General features: G+C 35.2%; 1 protein-coding gene across 1 annotated transcript in view; it reads right to left on the bottom strand.

Annotated features, from left to right (window-relative positions):
- LOC150097985 (apoptotic protease-activating factor 1-like) overlaps positions 1-22,028 on the bottom strand; it is a 313,888-nt gene that overhangs the window by 11,739 nt on the left and 280,121 nt on the right. The window contains exons 13-14 of the mRNA XM_090406652.1: positions 20,868-20,996; positions 6,716-6,835 (exon numbers count right to left, since the gene is read on the bottom strand). Coding sequence (XP_090262778.1) covers positions 6,716-6,835; positions 20,868-20,996 — 249 coding nt within the window. The remainder of the gene's footprint in view (positions 1-6,715; positions 6,836-20,867; positions 20,997-22,028) is intronic.

The raw sequence follows: 22,028 nt of genomic DNA, 5'->3' as shown, positions 1-22,028 counted from the left end.
AAAGTGAGGATTTCTGATGTGACTGAAGTTATATGTAAGCAAGAGGAAAGAATGGGTGATATTGTCTTGGTCAAAATGAAGGAAATGAGATAAGTATATAACATATATATCTTGACACAAAATCAAGATTGTGAGTGTGTTGCCAAGGTACAATAGGATCGAGCTCAGACAAAAACGGTGATTGTGAAATGATTCAGTGAGTAGAGTGTGTGTAAGAGAAATGGTATACAATATGTTGATACAGGTCCGCATGATTAGCCTAGTGGCTGTGCGCTTCGCGGCCATATGACTGGGGAAGGAGTGTCCTAGGTTTGATTCCCATCGGAGACGTGAGGAGCTTAAGGATTTTCCTCAGCCATAGCCAAGTTAGCCAGTCTTGGGAATAGACAGCAGGGTTTTTTCCACCAGCTTATCTGGGATTTTTTATCCAGCAAGTAGGCAAACTGGTTTCATGAACATACACAGCTACAGTCATAAATATATTACAGCAAGGAAGGCAACGGGAAACCGCCTTGCTTATAATCATCTCCCTAGTATGGTAGCATATAGCTACCCCCACCAGCTGTATGGGTGAGGGAATAGGATAGACAGATGTTGATACAGTAGTGAACAAATTAATCTGAACACTCACATTTTAAAGAAAAAATTTAATTTCACAAGAAAATAAGTACGAAAATTACGCTGCAACTTTACCTAATAATTTATATGTGTATCCCTGTTCCTAATAAGTTTATTAATACGATTAGGCATGGACTCTACCAACGTTGAACACAATGCATCTTGAAACCATACTTTTATAATGGATTATATTAAGTTGTATCACAATATTAATTTTCCAAGTATCTTTTTCACTATGGCCCACAAATTTTCTATTGGGTTAATGTCAGGAGAGTTACCTGGCCACTGAAGCAATTGGATGTTGTAATTTTTGAGGAACTCTTTTACTTTTCATGAAGTGTGGCATGGAGCAAGATCCTGTCAGAAGATGAGTTTGTTTTTCTGGATCTGTGGGAGTACTTTTTACTCCAATATTTTTATGTATTGGTCACTTTTCATCATACCATAAACAGGCACAAGTGATCCTGGACCTTCATGCGCAAAACGACCCCAGAACATCTTTTTAGCTGGATGTTTAGGAGCTTGTTGCAGGTGTACAGGAGAAGTCTTCTCAGCCTCTGATTTGCAAACAGAGGATAAGCATTCTCCTTGGACAAAGAAATGACTCTCATCTGAGAATTACCTTCTTCCACTTCTCAACAGTCCAAACTTTGTACACTTTAGCTTCTTTTTTTTCTGCATAGCCTTTGTCAACAGTTGTTTCTTTTTTGGTCTGTGGGCAGTCTTCTCTGCTTCCAATAATCTTTGACAGACTGTCATGTCAGAAACATTAATCTTACTAACTGCCAAGTCTCTATTTAAGTAGACATCAGACAATCTTGGATTCATTTTGCTTTTCCTAACTAGTAAACAATCTTAAGTGTAGTTTTTCTTTTTTGTCCACATTTTCCTTTTCTGTTAGGAGAAAAGGTACCTGTCTCCCTAAGCCGCTTTAAAATTGCATTAACAGTACCTAAATCAACACCATACTCAGTGGCAATTTGTCTTTGATTGATGGATGTGTGCTGAGAAAGAGTACACATTTTTGAAGACTTTTTTTAGAGATGTATCCATTTTATAGCTACACAAAATGAACAAAACACTACGAATGTCAACTCGTTTACACTATTAATAAACATTGTAGAGACTTAAAACAAGAGCACTCAACCAAAATAGTGAACTAAAACCAAAAGTATTGTGAATTGTAACAAAAACCAAACTAAAACCTTGACAAAAATTCAGCTTGTTCGGATTATTTTGTTTCTTGTGTATTGTGATGATTTTGATGGTTAAAAGGATCTCTGCTTGCAGGATAGATTAAATTTGAATGTGTTTGGGGTTAGGTGCTTGATGAACTGTGTTCAGTGAAAGAGTAAATGTGAATACTCAGGAAACTAGACGTGTTGGGATAGTAATGTGTTAAGGATGACCCCAAGAATTGCAAGCCTAGTTCTGTCAAGAAAGCAAAATGTGGAAATTTGGTTAAGGAATCAACTCCAGCTTTCTGTTTGAATTGTCCCTGTTACCAGAATTTCCAGTTACCAGTAATTAGCTGTCATGCATATACACTAATGCAGGCATCAAAAATAAAGACAAAGAGGCAGGTGTAGCAGGATCAAGACTTATTGGCATTAGTGAGACTTGACTGATGACAGAGGGTATTTATACAGGAATAGAATTGACAGGTACTGTGTACACAGAAAAGATATGAAGAACTTGGGATTATTGCTAATGATTGCAGATTAATTAAATCCAACCATAACAGAAATCTTCAATGGTGACAGTAGTTATACAGGCAATGGGCTTAAGGGTCATCTGAAAGGAGTGTGAACTGCATAAACAAATAAATCTTATGAATACAAAGAGAACTATCATTATGGGTGATTAAAACTATGGGGATACAGATTGAAGGGAACAGAAAACATGCAAGACAAGGGAAAATTAAATTAATTTATAGAATTATTCAGAGATAACTATCATAAGTAGCAAGATAAAAGGCAGCTGCAGTACAAGAACACTGATCTAGTAACAGCTTTTGAGAATCTGTCTATAAATGGGGGTTGCCATTATGCCCCCAAATTGGTGAGAGTAATCATGCAGCCCTGACGTGGAAGGTTATGATGAATTAAAGAGCTTGAAGCGAAATATGTGGAATTATAAGGCAGACAATTATAATAAACTGAGAAGGCATCTTGAAACAATGCTTTTGCATGAAGACACTACATATGATAGAGAAATGAGTACCCGAGCTGGACCATGCCTTATTTCATGTAATATACATCTGTTATATTATCTGTAGACTGGTCCCTACTCTTTTTTTCTTTCTTTCCTTCTTACTGATATTCCCCTCATCCTCAATCTTTCCTATTTTACTTTTCTTCATCTCCTACAGTTTGTTTAGCCTTACCTAGTAGGCTAAACAAACACAGAAGAAGGCAATGGCAAACCACCACTTCTGTATATATTTTGCCAAGAAAATCTTGTGAAGAAAGGCTGGATCAAAGCCTTCTGGAAGTTAAACTTCTAATGGAGTTAATCTCCGAAGACGGTGCCTCTGCTTTACTGATTTGCATAAAATAGGAACATAGAATGTAAGAAGCATGTATCAAGGAAAACTGGAACTAGTGAAGAAAGAAATGAGAACTCGAGTTAAGATGTTAGGAATCAGTGAATTGAGATGGACAGGAATGAGTCACTTTGATAGTGATGATTTCATGATATATTACTCTGGACATGAAAACCTTTGAAGAAATGGAGTAGCATTCATAGTTAGAAGAGAATACAGAAAATACATTTTGAGTTACAATCTCCGTGTCCGATAGAATAATTCTAATCAGAATAAAGCCATACCCAGTGAATGTTACACTCATACAGGTGTATGCACTGACTACAGATTCAAGTGAAGATGAGGTAGAAGAATTTTACAGCAGCTTGCAACAAGTAGTATACAGTATTGATAAACACATATTTTTTCTTGATATTAGTTGATTAGAATGCACAAGTGGTTTAGGAATGAAGCAGGAGAAAGGAGATTTTGGAGTTTTGTGTTGAGAACAATTGCTTTATTGATTATAGCAAACACTTGTTTCCAACAACATAAAAGAAGATTGTACACCTCACCTAATGGAGAATACAGAAATCAAATAGATTATATTGTTGCCAACAGAAGGTGGAGGAGTGCTATCCAAGAAGCAAAAACACTACCTAGTGCAGACTGTAGGACAGATCATGAATTATTGATAGCTTAAGTTAAATTGATAAGGGCTAAGAAGAAACAAAAGGACAGTATCAGATTTTATTTAAATCCTATAAGTGAAACATTTAAAGTAGAAGTTGGAAAGAAATTAAAAAGTTTGGAGAAAACAGGAAGAGAATTAGAAGAACTACGGGAATAAACAAAATATTTATTATTACGTAACACCTCCAAGGAGTCCAAAGACTCATCGAGGGAGGGGCATCTGCTCTACAGCTCTCTGTCTCTACAACCAACCGCAACTACCTTCATCATCCACACCAATGCCATCTACTGCCGACCACCACTAGTACTTTCACAGAAAATCACAAACATCCATGCCAATGGCGGATATGCTAACCACTTGTCCAACCAGGCCGGAAAATATACAGTTATAGAAGCAGCAAAGAAGACCTTAAATAAAGCAACAAGGAAGAAAGATTGTAAATAGTTGTCAGAAGAAGCTATTCAAATAGAAGAGAAAAAAAAAAAAAAAAAAGAAGAAGAAGAAAGAAGAAGAATGGGTTAGAAACTGAGTATAGTTTTCCAAAGACAGACTAAGAAAGATAAGGAAAAGCATCTAAACAAAAGGTGCAAAGAAATTGAAGAAAGCAATATTATGGGTAGAACAAGAAATCTGTTTAGAAAAATAAATGATGTTACAAGGAAGTTCATCCCTAGATTAGGAGTTGTAAAAAGTAATTTGGGTAAATTCTGATGGAAGAAGAAGAAGCAGTGAAAAAAAGATGAAAAGGGTATGTAGAGGATTTGTACAAGAAAGATGATAATATTGAAGGAGAATTTGAAAGGAGAGAATTTGTTGAGGAACTCATGATAATGAAAAGTGAAGTGATATCAGCAATGGAACAGCTTCCAAAAGGAAAAGCTCCAGGAGCTGATGGTGTGTCAGTGGAATTATTAAGAGCAGCTGAGGATGAAGTAGTGAATATACTGACTGAAATTTGCCAACAGGTTTGGAAGAAAATATACTGCCCTAGAGACTGGAAAACATCAGTATTCCAATTTAAAAAAAAAAAAAAAAAAAATCCCAGAGACTGTGAGAATTAAAGCTTTAATTTCACATGTAAGTAAAGTTATGCTGAAAGTGATACAACAAAGGTTGGAGCCATATATGAATAGAGAAATGCCACAAGAACAAGCAGGCTTCAGGAGAGGCAGAAGAACTAGAGACCAAATGGCAAACATGAGATGGATTATGGAAAGAACAAGAGAATTTCAAAAGGAAGTATTCATCTATTTTATTGATTATAAGAAAGCTTTTTGATTGCACAGATCACAACAAACTGTGGATTGTAATTAGATCCTCGTGGAAAGGCTTAGACGTTGGTTATGCATATTTACTAAATAATTTAAGGAAATTACAACGTAAACTAGGATATACATTAAAATAAATTTTAATATACTTCCAATATTTCGGCAACATCATGTTGCCATTTTCATAGGAACTTAAGAACAAGACACGTGCACGCAGGCACAACAAACAGTAAATGAGGAAGAAGCAGGAAGCTATTTTTTCTCCTAAAGTCCTGATGGTTCCCCCCCCCCCTAGCAGGCAATGTTGGTCTTCTTGGGCGATTGGGCTGAAGGTCTTCTGATGTAGGTTTCCCAAATTTGAGGCAGTCTCATGCAGCCAAATTTATTGAGGTTTGGATTGTTTCTTAGGGCAGAGGATGATTCCATGAAGAGCCTTTCATATTTGTATTTACTACGGTGTATTATCATGGCTTTCTTCCACTGTATTCTATGGCAGGTATCCAGCGCATGGCCAGCAAGATCAGAGTGGCTGTATTGGTGAAACCAGATGTAGTCCTTGTGTTCTGAAATTCTGACATTTGCTGTCCTGCCTGTTTGGCCAAAGTAGGACAGCTTATAGCTGCAAGGGACTTGGGTATACACCAGGTAGGTCTGGTAGAGTGGATAAGGGATGCCAATTTTTTATATGGTCTGTAACAAAAAGTTAAGTCATGTTTTTTTAGAATTTTTGCAATTTTTTCTGAATTGCCTCGGATATAAGGTATGGTGATGGATTTAGAGTAATCCTTGTTGTGAGGGGGGGGGGTTGTGGTTTACCGGTTTCAATATTTTTTGGATTTTTTTTTTTGTGGGGGGGTAGCCATTGGCTGAGAAAGTGTTGAGAATGTGGTTTAGTTCTGTGGTTAGGGTACTGTCATTTGAACAGATAAGTTTAGCCCTGTTGTGTAGTGTCTTAATGACTCCATATTGTTGTGAGGAGGGGTGGTGGGATTGTTGGTGATGTTACAGATATCCAACAAGGACCACTTTTTTCCATTTTCTTTGTCAGCTGCCTGTTCTAATGACTCAAAAAATTCCTTCACTTCTTTCATGGAAGAACCTCCTGTGGGATCATAGGCACAAATAAGTTTGTCCATGTCCCTATTTTGAAGTTTTCCCATATAACTCTACTTGAAACTGCCTTCAAATCCAGAAGTTTATCTTCATGTTTGGTGTTGAATGCTATTGCTACTCCTTTCTTTCCTTGATCATTATTGCCTGAAAATAACGCACTATACTTCTTTAGTTAGATCTCACCTGTTTTTGTCTTCTTTGTCTCAGTAATGCCAATTATGTCCAAGTGATACTTTTCCAATTATTCCAATGAATGGTTTATTATAGTGAATTTCCTTTGGTCTACCAATGATGGTACAGGAAAGTAGCTGCAGCATTTCAATAGTTTAGTGTTGTTTGGCATAACAAGGCTTTATGGTAATTATATATTTTCTGTTATCCATGTCACATTCCTTTTTTTTTTCCACATAAAATGAAAGAAAAGGTGCCACTTACAACATTTTATTAACTGTACAAAAAAGTTGTAATTTAAAGAATAATTCTGGGTGAGTATCTTACTTTTATTGTGCCATAATCATCTCCAGCTGCCAAAAAGTTTTCTGGGGAAAAACGACAACACCTAACACAAGTATCACATATCAACGTTACCAAGCAGAATCCATTTATAGCATTCCATACCTAAAAAGGAAAAAAAAATATCAGTAAAGATTGTGTTTATTTCACTGATAATGACAGAAGAAAATCCACTGATACATTTTTGCATCAATACTACTTAATTAACCAACTCGAGGTGGAGCTAGGATGTGAGCACATAGGTATGTTGTTGACATAAGCTGTAAAAAAAAAAAGATAAGCATTAGTAGTAAAGAAAGATATTATTATGATTATTTCATTACTAATACTGATTTTTAAGTTTGCGCTATAGAAATTGACAATTTTTTTCAATGTTTTTTTTTTTTTTTTGTAATGAGAGAAAGTGGGAGTGAAAGCAAAGAGAGAGATTGGAATTAGTATGAGTTATGGATGCTAGCAAGAAGAGGATGAATGAATCTATTTGGGGCATCATATATGGAGATTAAATTATTAGGTGTATGCAGTGGTGCTTGCTTAGTGAAAATGTAGAGGTGATGATAGTAATGGTTGGTACGAACAACCTGAGGGATAGCATGAATCATTTAGTGCAAGATTTGAGGTTAATGTTAAAGACAGTGCAGCAGAAATGTATCTGAGGAAAGATAGTCAGTGTGTTGTCCCAGTATGATAATGCAGAGTGGAAGAGAAGAACAGATAAAGAATAAGTTAGCAAGAATGTGTAGGAAAAGAGGTCTGGAATATGTGGATGTGTGGAATATATTTGCGTATAGAAGAGAGGTGTATGCAAGAAATGGATTACATTTTAATGCAGAAGGATGCAGGCAATTGAAGACACTGTTGTAAACGCAGTGTGTCAGGGAAGGGAAACTAGAAATGCATGAATGGAACCATTATAGCCATTGTCCTCTTGTGAGGATAATGGGTATAATACACAGCCAGGTGAAGTATGTCTACTTGGGAATAATAATGGCTATAAGAATACTTGCAATGCACTGGTGTTTCTGTATACAAATGCCAGGGGCATTAGGAATAAAGGGAATGAGTTTGTAGCATTGATTGACTCAGTCTCTCCAAAACTTGTTGGTATCACTGAAACTTAGTTACGTGAGGATGTTCAAACAGGGATAGAATTCGAAAGGTGTATGTATATATATATATATATCATCATCATCAAATTCCTGACATACCCTCAAGGGGTGCACAGGATATGATAGTACTATATGAAAAATTTACATCATTACTAACTTCTTATCTACAATTTTCCTCCAAATCACCCTGTTACTTGTCAAGACTCCAACATTATCAGATCTTGTATTTCTATCGTCTAAGGCACTTTGTACCGTATCAATCTACCTATATCTTGGTCTTCCTCTGGGTCATTTTCCTGCCAACCTGGCAGAGAACACTTGTTTTGCTAATCTTTCCTTGCCCATTCTGTTCAAGTGACAATACCACCTGAGATTAGCTCTGCTAACGCATTCCTGGATAGCATATTTTGGCAAGGTAAGGTATAAACATGGTGGTACTAATGACAAGAGATGAACTGTGCCCCCAGACCCGAGACTAACCCAGACCCGAGACTCACATTAAACAAAATGGTCAAGGGTACTGACAATTCTTTAGCTGCTTCTCGTACAACACGAGCTGGTATACCATCCAATCCCACAGATGTATTGACATTGAGGTTATGCAATAGACTACTCACCTCCACTTCATTAACCACAATTCCCGTATAATCTACTGGTTTATTCGTTTCTGCAATGTCACCACCTGGATGATATACTTTTGCAAAGTGCTCACTCAGTAACTCAACTATCTCAACTGATTCAGTTACCTCCCTACCATCGGCATTCTTTAAAATCAATCTGCCATGTACATTTTTCCTTTTACTTGCTACATATCTAAAAAACTGTTTAGGATTCTCTTTAGCCTGCATGGCCAATGTTCTTTCGTAATCCTTTTTTGCTTTTCTTACCACACTCGTCACCCTTCTGGCCTGCGCTTTATACCGTTCATGTGCCTGCCGGTCACCCTTCTCCTTAAATTCCCTCCATAGTTGTTTCTTTTTTTGCAACTCAAGCTTAATGGTGTTATTCATCCATTTAACCCCTACTTGATTTATTATTCGGACTCTAGGTATACAGTCAGCCATTGCTTCATGCAAGCACTTCTTAACTACCTCCCATGCACTATCAACTTCTAGTCCTTGCAGTTGTACATGCCATGGCACTGAACCAATCAAACTCCTAAGCTTGTCATACTTTCCCGACCGATAATTCCACATGTACCCTGTCTTAATTGAAAATTCTACACCTTTAGCCACCTCCCAAGTTAAGACCCTATGATCACTCTCACCGATTGGTGGCAGTGTGGTCATATTTGTTACAGCCAAAGTCATGGGAGGACTTTGGCAAGAACATAGAAAATAAATATCAAGAAGTGACAAAATATTCCGGAAGTTGTTGAAGAAGCTTAGAAATGGAGGAAAGAGTGCTGTAAAAGGAGTTAGAGATGATGAAGGTGACATGAAAACGGGAGAAAAAGATATCCTTGAAATATGGAGTAATTACTTTGAAAAATTGCTAAATGAAACAAGCAGTGATAGTACAGTGGTAAAAAAACAATCAACAGGCATACAGTCAGGAATACATATCCATACTTGAAGTAGAAAAAGCCATCAAAGGCTTAAAATGTGGAACGGCAGCAGGAGTAGATGATATTCGACAAGAAATGCTGAAGTATGGTGCTATAAAAGTCTTACAGTTGCTGCACTGCATAGTTCAGAAAGGCTGAACAGAGGGACGAATTCCCGATGATTGGGAATTATGCCCCATATATAAAAAGGGAAATAAAACTGAATGTGAGAATTACAGATGTATTTCCCTACTGAGTGTTCCTGGCAACTATGCAAGTATACTTGAGAAACAGTTGAGAAGAATTGTGGAAGAAAAGCTTGGTGAAGATCAAGCTGGATTCAGGCCAAATAGAGGCTGTCAGGATCAGATCTTCACTTCACGACAAACAGTTGAGAAAGGATGGGAATATAACAAAGATCTGTATTTAAGTTTTGTCGATTTGGAAAAGGCATATGACAAGGTGCCAAGAGAGAAGCTATTCAATACGCTATAGTTATATGATGTCAATGGGGCATTATATCAAGCAATACTTAGTCTTTATTTGAGTTGTAAGTCAGCAGTTAGAATTGAAGGAAGTACAGGAAGCTGGTTTAATGTTAAATCTGGTATCAGACAAGGATGTACATTATCCCCTCTGTTATTCATTATCTACATGGATCACATTATGAAGGAAAGTGGTGTTAAACCTGATATCAAAATTGGAGATGTTAATGTCTGCTCTTTGCTTTATGCAGATGATGTTATACGTCTAAATAAATCCGCTACAAGTCTGCAAGATTCCCTGACTAAATTGAATAACTGTTGTAATAGATATGGTATGAAGGTCAGCATTAAAAAGACAAAGACAATGAAAATAAGCAGAATTGCTGAAAATATCAACTTTGTTGTCAATGGAGAACCTGTGGAACAAGTAAAACATTTCAGCTGCTTAGGCACGATTTTTAGTGAAGATGGTAAATTAAATAGGGAAATAGACAACAGAATCAACAAAGCTGGTATGGTAGGAAGTCAATTGGATAAATTCATATGGAATAAGAGAGAAATTAGTCTGAACACTAAATTAACTGTATACAAGACGGTGTTCCTACCTGTTTTAACTTATGGATCTGAGAGCTGGGTCAGAAGTAAAACACTTGACCAAAGACGAGAGACCGCAGATATGATAGTCCTGAGAAAGATTAGGGGCGTGAACAGATGGCATCAATGGCAATATCATATTAAAAACGGTAGGAACATATCAGGTGGTATGGTCACTTAAACAGAATGGGCAAGGAAAGATTAGCCAAACAAGTGTTCTCTGCCAGATTGGCAGGAAAACGACCCAGAGGAAGACCAAGATATAGGTGGATTGATACAGTACAAAGTGCCTTAGACGATAGAAATATAAGATCTGATAATGTTGGATTCATGGCAGGTAATAGACTGATTTGGAGGGAAATTATAGATAGGAAGTTAGTAATGATGTAAATTTTTCATGTTGTACTATCATATCCTGTACACCCCACCCCTTGAGGATACATGGCAGGAATTTGATGATGACCTAAGGAAGTGATTTTATTGAGTAACTTGTTGAGTTTCTTAAGGTGTCTTTTTGTCTGATCTTAATCAAGTTGTGTGTATGTATTTTGATCTCAAAGTAATAAATTCAATTTAAGGTCATATGAATTGGTATCTAAGACACCAGTGGTATTTCCCTTGTCAGATCTGGTGACAAGGTTTTTATTTCCAAAATCATAGAATCCAATGGAAAAACACCAAACTTCTGCACAGATCCTTATATAAACATGAGCATTTTATATAAAGAAAACACTGAAGCCCTTTGTCACAAACCCAATTTAAACCGCAATGATGTTCTTATTATCCCTAAAGTCTGGGAAATTGTCATTTTTAATTGTGTAAAATAAATTTATGTACAGTATTTTATTTTAATTTAATCTAATTTATTTTTTATCAGATATATTTTAATTTAATTCTATAACACGCCACTGCATGCATAGTGAAATTCCATTGTAAGCATGCACCCTAACTGTATGTTATTCCTAGTATTCTTTGAAATACTGTACTGATGATGTCCTAAGATACTGAGGATGAAATATTTACTTATTAAAAATTTAATTACTCTGGTTCACGTGTGTATGATTAATTATGAATACTCTACAGGTTTCACTATATAATAGAGTCTTATTCCTTCACAGGGAACTGACAGCACGGAAGAGCAACTTACTAGGTAAACTTCAATTGAAACAGGGTAAGCTACGTGCCAGATCTCCTTTTTAAAAAAAGTGCAGACACGGTAAACTCATTCCTATATTTGCTAAACTAAAGAAAATTATCAAATCACCAAGTGCTCATAAAATTTAATTAGAAAGTAAGCCATTCCTTACTACTTAATCAGTTACATGTTTTGAAACATGAATTGGCAACAAATATTACAAGAATCACAGAATTAGAAGCTGAATTGTCAAATACGTTAAATCAAAAATTGCTACAAGTGGTTACTAATATTTCTAATTTACTAATAATAATATGAAGTATCGTCACAACTGGGCTATTTGTATATAGGGGCTAATAACTCTGCATCAGTTGCCTTAGTATCTCATTATGCAAAGCACAGTAGTTTTGACCTTTGCTGAGGTCTCATCAGTGGAGAGATAGACCCAGAAGAGATACAAATTTGAAAGGGTGAGTGAGTGAGTGAGTGTGTGTGTGTGCGTGCTTTGCATTATGGGATACTAAGGCAATTGATGTGAAGTCATAAATTATATATAATTTATTGCAAAGATTGTGAAGACATTTCAGAGAATTGCTGCAATACTGAGGAAGACATTGACCATGAGAGTAAAAGTGTGGTGGTTCCATTGTATAAAGTTTTGATCAGATCAGATTTCGATTTATGTACTCAGATATGGTTACTGTGATTTGAAGCGGATGAAGTAAAGATGATGCTATCAGTACTGTACAATGTTGATTATTGCAACAGACTGAAGGCAGGAAGACTGCACAGTTTCGTAGATAGAAGACAAAAAGGTGGAATATGATTGAAACATTTACGCTGTTGAAGGGTACTAATGTATTAACACTGAGGATGCTTTTCATATGGTAAAAAAAGGGAAGGAATAATTACAAGCAGGCCATCCTTGGAAGTTACTTTTAAAAGGAAGAGTCTTACAGAATCAAGAGATAGAGAGGAATGGAAGTGGACTGTTCATCAGCTGCAACCCTCTTAAAAGAGAACGCCACAAGATTAGATTAGATTATTATTATTATGAATCAGGACTCCATGGAGTCACAAGACTCATCATGGGAGGCCCATCCTAGAAAACACTATCTATCACACCACTCCCCTGAACCAACTGGCCATTGCTGCTCTCACCACTCTATCAGGCAATGCATTCCATGGTTCAATGACCCCCCATGCAAAGAAACCACTCCTCACCCTCTTGCTCACAACTTCCACGTATGGCCTCCAAACCTGTAACGACCTCTCAATCAACCTGGTTGGCTAGCATATCTGCTCTCCAGCCAAAAGGCTGAGGGTTCGAATCCTGCCGTGGGCATGGATGTTTGTGATTGTCTGTGAAAATACCAGTGGTGGTGGTTGGCAGTAGTGGCATTGGTGTAGTTGTGGTTCATTGTAGTTGGTGGATTGAGTGGTGGAGACAGAGTTGTAAAGTAGGTGCACTTCCTCGACCTGGAGGTGTTACGTAATAACCAATAAACTCTAACCAATATTATCAGCAATATCAGTGTGCATGTTGATATTGCTGATCCCATATATATAGTTTAAAAGTGGTTTTAATTTGAAAATGCTGCTATGTAATTCTACTTGCAATGCTGAAGGTAGGGATGTATAATTCATTGAAACTGGCTAAGTAGGTTATCCAAATTTTGTGAGCTGAAAGTTATAGACAGAGTGAACTGTGGTCACCAATGAGTGAAGAACAAAGAACGTCACCATTTTAAGAGCCACGCTGCAGTTACTTAAAGGAAGAAAGACCAAAGGTCACTAACACATCAAAAGTCACCAAGCACAATGTCCTATAACAAATGCAATAAGTCGTTAAACGATGAAGGGGATGGGTCACGAGGCCCAGACACATTGGGCTCCTTCCTCAGTCATCTCAATAGCCTACATCCAAGAATCCAGTTTACAATGGAAAAGGAAAATAACAATAGTTTAACCTTCCTAGACACTTTAGTAACACACCTTCCTAATGATAACCTTTCCTTCACTGTATATAGAAAACCCACTCACCACCATCCCTCTCAACAGTATGGCATTATTAAAACTCTAAACCAATAGAGTCCACAATCTTTGTTCCAGTGGAACCACCCTTTCAACTGAATTCAACCACATACACAACACCTTTCTTTCCAATGGCTACAGCGATTACAGAATTAAAAAAATAATCATATCATACCACATTCCCTGGCCATCTCTTCAGAAGGATTTCAGAAATGCCCTCACCACCCATACATCCATGGCACATCAGAAAAAATAGCCAGGTCCTTAAAAAAAAGTACAATCTCTTCACAGCTTTAAAGCCCAACCGTAAACTTGCCACCTTTATCTGTTCTACCAAAGATCAGTTCTCTCCTCTTTCAGTACCTGGAGTATATAAAGTACCCTGTCCCTGCAAGCTGGCTTAGTTCATACAGACAGGTATATCAGCAACCATCCATCCATTTAGAAGAACAAAAATCATACATTTGCAATTATGACTATGGTCAATCTGGCCTTGCAGACTATGTTTTGGATACAACCCACAGCATCTCCTGGAGAAAAACCACCATGCTCCACCATAGTAAATTCAAAAAAGAAAGACTTTTTAGAATCAGTGGCAGAACTCAAAAATCAAAAGAATTTAAATAAATATTGCATAAAACTTCCCAAAATTTGGGAAACATTTCAGAGGTCAACTTACATCCTAGTCCACCTACAAACGCTCAGAGGGTGCACCACCTAGACAGGACTTTAGAGTCACCCACGTATTTCACTTAGTATTGTGTTGTATTTGAGTGTGTGTTATAAGAGTTATTTGTAATTCCTGAAGATGTCTCAGGTGACAGAAGAAATATTGGAAGCTTTAAAATTAGTTGTTAATCCTTTCCTAGTACTGCAAATATTCTATTAATCCTCCAACATGAAATTCTTGAGCACTTTATGTTACTGGCTTCAAAAGATTTATGTGGAGTCATTTCCTTTTTCAGCAAGATTCAGCTTCTTATTATACTTCCAAGACCACTACTAGATAGCTCAAAGAAAGGCAAATCAATGTAATTCCTTGGCTGGCAAACTCACCAGATTTAAACCCCATTGAGAATTTGTGGGGGAATTATGAAGAAATGTCCTGAAGAAGTTGCCCTAAGAGACAAGAATGAACTTGTTTCTAGTCTGCAGACCATATGGGCATGGTTTGATAAAAAAGATTGTGAACTGCTAGTAAATAATATGCCCAACCATTTACAAATGGTCATAAAAGGGGGATGCAACAAAGTACTAATTATCATGTTGTTTCCCTTTGACACAAAACATTTATTTTCACATTATTCTAATATTTTGAACCACATTAAAAATTATTCTAATTTTGTGAATGTTTTCAAATAACAGTTTTCTTATAATTTATATTAAATTTTAATGTGTTTACATGGTTATGTAATCTACAAAGTATGTAGATTTAGATGATGCTAATTCATATTTGGTAATAATTAATTTTTTTTGCAATAAATCAGAATTACAAAAGCATTCAATACATTTTCTTTGATTATTCTAATTTTTTAATTTGAAGGAGTACTTTTAAAAATTTACGGAAGATAATGACAATATGAAGCAAACATGCTACACTTAATGAATTAGTAACTTGAAAAAAAAGAAAACTTCAGCACAAGATTAATCACAAAAAACTACGGTGAGGATATGAACCAAGAGGAACTAGCACACTCATTCAACGATGCCTTCACAAACAATAGCACACAACTACAAAAAAGATAATCTACCAACGATCAATAAAAAATTACCAACACAAAGTCAACAGCAAACCATGTATTTTCCACCCGTAACAAAACAGGAACTGAAGAAAGAGCTCTTACAGCTAATACCAAAGACCACTCCAGGAATAGACAAAATAAGAATAACAGACCTTTTAACACACTTCAAACAAATAAATCCAATACTTCTGAGACTCATGAACATAATATTCGACACTGGTATTATTCCATGACTAAAAACTGCAATAATTACGCCAATTTACAAACATGGCAAAAGAAATGATACACAGAAACTACAGACCAATAGCTCACTCATCTCCAAAATTCTTGAAAAAATAACACACACTAGACTACAGAACTATTTACAGAAGTACATTATCTCACAAAACCAATATGGCTTTCAGAAAACAAAAATGCACCATCACCTTATTAGAAGACATCACCAACGCCATAAACAAAACCCTCGATAAAAACAAGTATGCCCTTATACTTCTTGATTTAACCAAAGCTTTTGGTACACTTGAACATGACATACTGCTGATCAAACTATGCATACTCAGAATAAGTGGAACATTGTGTACCTGGAACTATCTCTTAAACAGAATACAAGTAACAAAAATAGGCACACATTACATATATATAATGAGGGTATAGAATGCACAGAATACCTACATACTAAACTCTGCATCACTGCAGTGAAACTCTTCCAAGTAAAAGACATGATCCCATCTAATGTAAAAAAAACTCATTTGCGAATCGCTACTCAGGTATGGTATAACAGTCCACACAAACACATCGAACAGCCATCTAACTCTTTCCTGTGTAATGTTTCTAACATTACACAGGAAAGCTATTTCAACAGTGATTGGAGGCCTCATATACAACAGCTAATAATAGAACTGATACAGAGAATCCTGAGCATTAAAAATCTGAAACACTACATAATGTTACTAAGGAATTACTTCAACAACACCTATCATAACAACAGACACGTATCGCATAACAGGACTCACAAGAACTCTTTACATCCCTAGACCAGGGGTGTTCAACCGTCGATCGCGGAGTGATTTTTGGTTGATCTCTTGTGTATTCCTATTTACTTACAAATTTAATTAAAACTGAAAACGTAATATTTTATTTATCATTATTTTGTATTATTTTTAATTCGCTTTAAGTGTATTGCTATTGTTTATTTATTTTTCGTTAAAATTGTCAAATCAGTAATTTTCTTATAAGTCCGGGTAAATGAATTAATTTGGATCAGTGGAAGTCAAACAGCGAGCCTAGTGAATACGATTATAAGCAAAGTGTAAAAACTCGATTATAGCTTAAATATTCCAAAGCACATTACACCGATTTTTTACTTAGGTTAAGTCCCATGTGAATATTGTAAAAAAATAAACTTTGTTTGTCTCGATATAGTTTGTATTAGATGTTTTTGTAAATAACTTTTTTGAAGCTAACTGTATATACTGCTTTAATAAGAATATGTTAGAGTGTTAAAAACAAAGGCAATGTTTTTGTCGCCAAAGCTGTATATGGCGGCATTAGAAAGATTGTTATTGAAACTTGTATGTATGAGAAACGCTTGCAGGCTCTAAGTGTAAACATCTCCGAAGTCAGTAGAAAGAGTTAAAACAACTTTCCGATGTTTTAACTCTAAGAAAGCGGAGGAGAACAAAAGGCATGCCAAACTTGAAACTTAAGATGAAAGACTCATACCGATTCTTTGGGGTTTGCCAAACTTTATGCGAGGTCTCAGAGGAGGCCTAATAAAAAGGGACTGAAGCAAGCAGAAGGGGTTCCGGTTCCAGAATTGCTGTCAGAGAGGAGGCCGCCTGGTCCAGAGTCATCGTCAGAGAGACTGCCCGGATCCACATTGCTTGAGAGAGGAGTTTCCCACTTCCAGAAAGGAGCTTCTCGGTTTGAGACGTCGCTAGAGAGAGAGACTACTTCTAGATCGCAGACAAGGTTTCAAATTGCCGAAAGGAAGAGTTCCAATTGCCGGAGAAAAGTTTCCAGGCCAGGTTAATGTCAGACATTCTCCAGTGTGTTGTGTTTTCATTACAATTTGATGAATCAAACGACTTCACTGATATTGCTCAGTTAATGGTATTTATTCGCATGGTATTTCAAGATTATTCAAGTAAAGAAGAACTTTTGAAAATTATACCATTATTGGGAAGGACTAGGGAAGAAGACATTTTTTCGGCATTTGATGAATTTGTGAAACAACACAAACTTCCGTTTTTTAAACTCATGTCTATTACTACTGATGGTGTTCCTGCAATGATAGGTAATAAATCAGGCTTCATTTCATTATGTAAAAACGATGACAAATATTCAGATTTTTTAACGTATTATTCACCAACAAGTACTGTGTAGTAAAATATTAAACACAAAAGATGTTTTGGATATTACATTTAAAATTGTAAATTCTGTTCGAGGAAAAGCCCTGCAATGGAAGTTATTTAAATTACAGGCAGATGATGATAGGGAACTTCTGTTGTACAATAATGTTTGCTGGCTCAGCAGAAGTCAATTTTTAGAAAGATTTCTTGTATTAATTAATGATATAAAAATTTTTCTTGATGAAAAAGGAGATATTTATCCACAATTGAGTGATAAAAGATGGTTGTAACACTTATCATTTTTAGTAGATTTCTGTATGAAATTAAGCAATTTAAATTTAGAGTTACAAGGTAGAGATAAAAATTTAATTGACATGTTAAGTTCAATAAAAACTTTCCAACAATACTTACTTTTATTAAAGAAAAATATAAATGACCGCAAATTTAGACATCTCCCATATTTATTAAAATTTTTTGAACAAAATCAAGAAATGCTTCGCTATGATTTAAAAGAATTTATTCGTGAAATAGAATTAGTTGAAGAAGAAATAAATGCAAGATTTGAAGATTTTAATAAAACTGAAATGATTGTATCTTTTATCAATAATCCATTTCAAGAAAACTTGAACATCACAGAAATTTCAAATAAAATTAGTGGGCTGTTTGATATAAACCAAGCTGAAGTAGAACTTGAGATAATAAACATTCAGAATAGTTTACATTTAAAATCAATAAACAATGAAATCATTTGGAAGTATGCACATGAAAAACCCCCAATATCAACTGATATTGCGCAAAAAATTCTGTAGTGTTTTCGATTGACATACTTGTCAGAATGCGCTTTTTCAAATATGACCGTCATAAAAAATCAATTAAGAAACCAAATCACAAATGATCATTTGGATGATTGTCTGCAACTGGCCACTTCTTCATATCAACTTGACTATGAAAATATTGCAAGGTCCAAACAATGCCAAATTTCACATTAACTTTTTTTTTTTTTTTAAATTAACCAGCATTTCCTGTAACTTGTGAGTTTGTAATCAATCTGTTGTTTTTTCTAACTTTGGTTTTTTTTCCAAAACAGAGAAATAAATATTTTATTCCAATATATTTGTTTTTTTTTTTGTTGTATTAAAATAATTAAAAGTGATAAATAAATTTTTAAATACACAAATAAAGTTTTTAGTTGTGTATTTTTTTTTTTAGTTGTTTATTTGTGCATAATCAGATATCAGGTTGGGGGAACGTGATCTATATAAGAGAGTAGATCGCGAATAACTTTTTAAAGAAAAGTAGCTCGCGTAGTAAAAAAGGTTGAACACCACTGCCCTAGACCATTCAACAACTCATACGGTTCTTCTGTGAGATCACGTCATACCCATGCTACTCAACCTACCACAAAATTTAAAACATGAACTGTGGAAGCTATACTAAGACAGTTAATATAGCATTAACACCTATATATACTTCACAAATCGCCAGCATCCAACACTTATATTCCATCCATAAAAAGAACCAAACAACATAAATAGTGTATGCTAACCCCACTCTCTTCATAAAAGCTAATGCTAGCTTCGAAGTAGATAGGATTAGCCTGCCTCAATCAACTTATCCTCATAATCATCATTATCCTAGTTGTTATTAATATAGCTATTATTCACTTCACATTAATATACACCTTGTGTAACAGTGAGTTACAATAGTAAATTATTATTGTAGTATTATTATTACTAATAATACATGACTTATGCTGTTATATCAACTGCACATTATGCATGTTATAATGATATTAATTAGAATGTTTTTTATTCACATGGAAGAAAATGTAGTATTATTGCTTGAATTTTACATTATATGTATGTAATTCATCTGAGACATAATAAAGTATTTAAAAAATATAAAAAAATTATTAATTTAACCACAGTAATATATAATTATTTTTGATGTCTTTTATAGCTGTGATGGAAAAGTGTGTTATTATACATTATTATTTTTTTACTACTTTTGCATGCTTTCTAGTTGCATTTTCCTCAAAAAGCCTAACCAAATCCCCTTAAAAATACAGAACTACATGCATGCATGCTTCATATTTTACGAAAAAACCAAACAGCAAACTTCAGCCATGGATGCTGCTGCTGTCCATAGGATTACATGGCACCAATACCTGAAAGAGTGCAGTTTTCAAAGTTCGACATCTTTACAAAAAGCACTGAGTGATAAAATATTTTTGTGGTTCTTTCAGAGTCCAGAGGGAAGGAATTGTTTATGAAAGTTTTAAAATTTCTGAGTGAATGATATATTCTGTGCTACCGGTACAGAAGCAGTTAGAAAAACACATATTTTGGTTATATTTTATGCATTAATCTACACCCATTCATTTTCATCTTCCTACTTCCTGAATAAGTAATATATACACCACTGCATACCACCTTCAGGTAGTATATAATATGTTGATGAACAAGTTTATGTGCACCCATAACTGGGTGCATTTGATAAGCATATTATTATCAAAGTAATAATATACTTATCCATAATTTGTTAATTGCAGTTCTCAGATGCTTTAACATTCCTAAAGAGAATTTCATATTTCATATATTAGGGGCTCATTGCTTGTTATGACAAAGCTATACTGCTTCATACTACTATGCTACAGCTATGGCTGTCAGCTGTATGTGTTCTCTAGTTAGCTTGCCTGTTTTGTGGATAAAAAATCCTGCTGCCTCCATATGAGACCAGCTAACTCACTGTCATTGAAAAGTCTCGTAAAGGTTTTCCCCTGGTTTAAATCCTGTTTGATTTAAACCAGTGGAAATTATTAGTATTCAATGCTGCTTTGATTAGCTGTTAAGAAATTTATTTGTTTTTATTTTATAATATACATTCAAGACTGGTATGAAAATTACAAAAATCATGAGTAGTGATTAAAATGAATCAGCAGACACTTCCAAGTTACATAAATTTTGGGCTAATGATATCATGAATAAGTGCTTTCTATACTGCACATCTCTGACAAAGTTTACTTTTTAATATATTTTCTCTGCATTATAAGTTACCCAAATAAAAGTTTAATGCATTCAAAGATTAGTAGAGTATTTCAAAAATGAAAAAAAACAACAACAACAACAACAAAAAACTTACCTTTACAGTGTGATCAACAGAAGCTGAGGCAAACTTTGTCTCAGATGCAGAAACATCACATGATGTTATCTTGTTGTCACAATGCTTCATTGAATTGAGCAAAATTTCTCCACTGTTGACATCCCATACCTACATTTAAGACATATTTTATTTATAATAAAAAGCTGTTACACCAGAACATTAATTAAAATTCAGTTATATTTATAGTTATATTATGTTACATGACATTACTGATTTCACTGTTTTCAACTTTTAACTGATGAAGCAAACATTTTTAATGGGCAGTCCTTTTAATGTATTGCTTTGGCCAATCAATTTAGTGGTTTGGCGATTATCTTCTATCTGAAATGATGGATTTTAAGGAACAAAGAATCTGCATCAAATTTTGCTTCAACCACAAAAAAACTGTTGCAGAAATCCATCAAATGCTTAGGAAGCATTTAGTGATAATACTGTGAGCCAAAGTAAAACTTTTTTGTGGAACAAAAACTTCAAGGGCAGATGAACATCAACAACCCCAACATTGGAAAAACACTGCATCCTTACAGATCATAGGAGTGATTGTATGTTATATACCATAAGGTCAAAGACCTCACAATATCATGCACCACCACTCCTTAGGACCTCAAGTATGTGTTAGTTTTCTATAAATAGAGAAAATTACTTAACCATCTGAAAGGAGAGCGACTAATGTCCACTAATGTCCATTAGTGGACTTAGCATTTGGTAGGTTTCTGCAGCAGTTTTTTTTAGGATTACGAGAGGTACGCCACATGACAATAACAAGTGAAAGAGTAAAAAATAAATGAATGCTTAAAAAGAAAAAAACATGGTAATTATTATTATTATGTGACACCTCCAGGGAGTCCAAAGATTCATCGAGAGAGCACCTATTCTACAACTCTCCATCTCCACTACTTCATCCACCAATGAACTGCAACTACCTTCATCATCTACACCAGGGTTTCCCAGATTTTTCCTACGATGGAACACTTCACAAATCCTGAAATTTTCACCGAACACCTTGGATATTTTGTAATATATTAATAATTAATCATGGCATAATCATAAAGAGTATTAGTACACTTATGTATATAGTGTGACATGTTGACAAATATAAAATTACATTTAAATCAGTTATCAATCACTGACTAATGAAAT

This window comes from Typopeltis vanoorti, chromosome 16 (genome assembly GCF_054136105.1).
Source record: "Typopeltis vanoorti isolate ZY-2024b chromosome 16, IOZ_Tvanoo_1.0, whole genome shotgun sequence".
Classification (NCBI taxonomy): Eukaryota; Metazoa; Arthropoda; class Arachnida; order Uropygi; family Thelyphonidae; genus Typopeltis; species Typopeltis vanoorti.
This window is presented reverse-complemented; position numbering and strand designations above follow the sequence as displayed.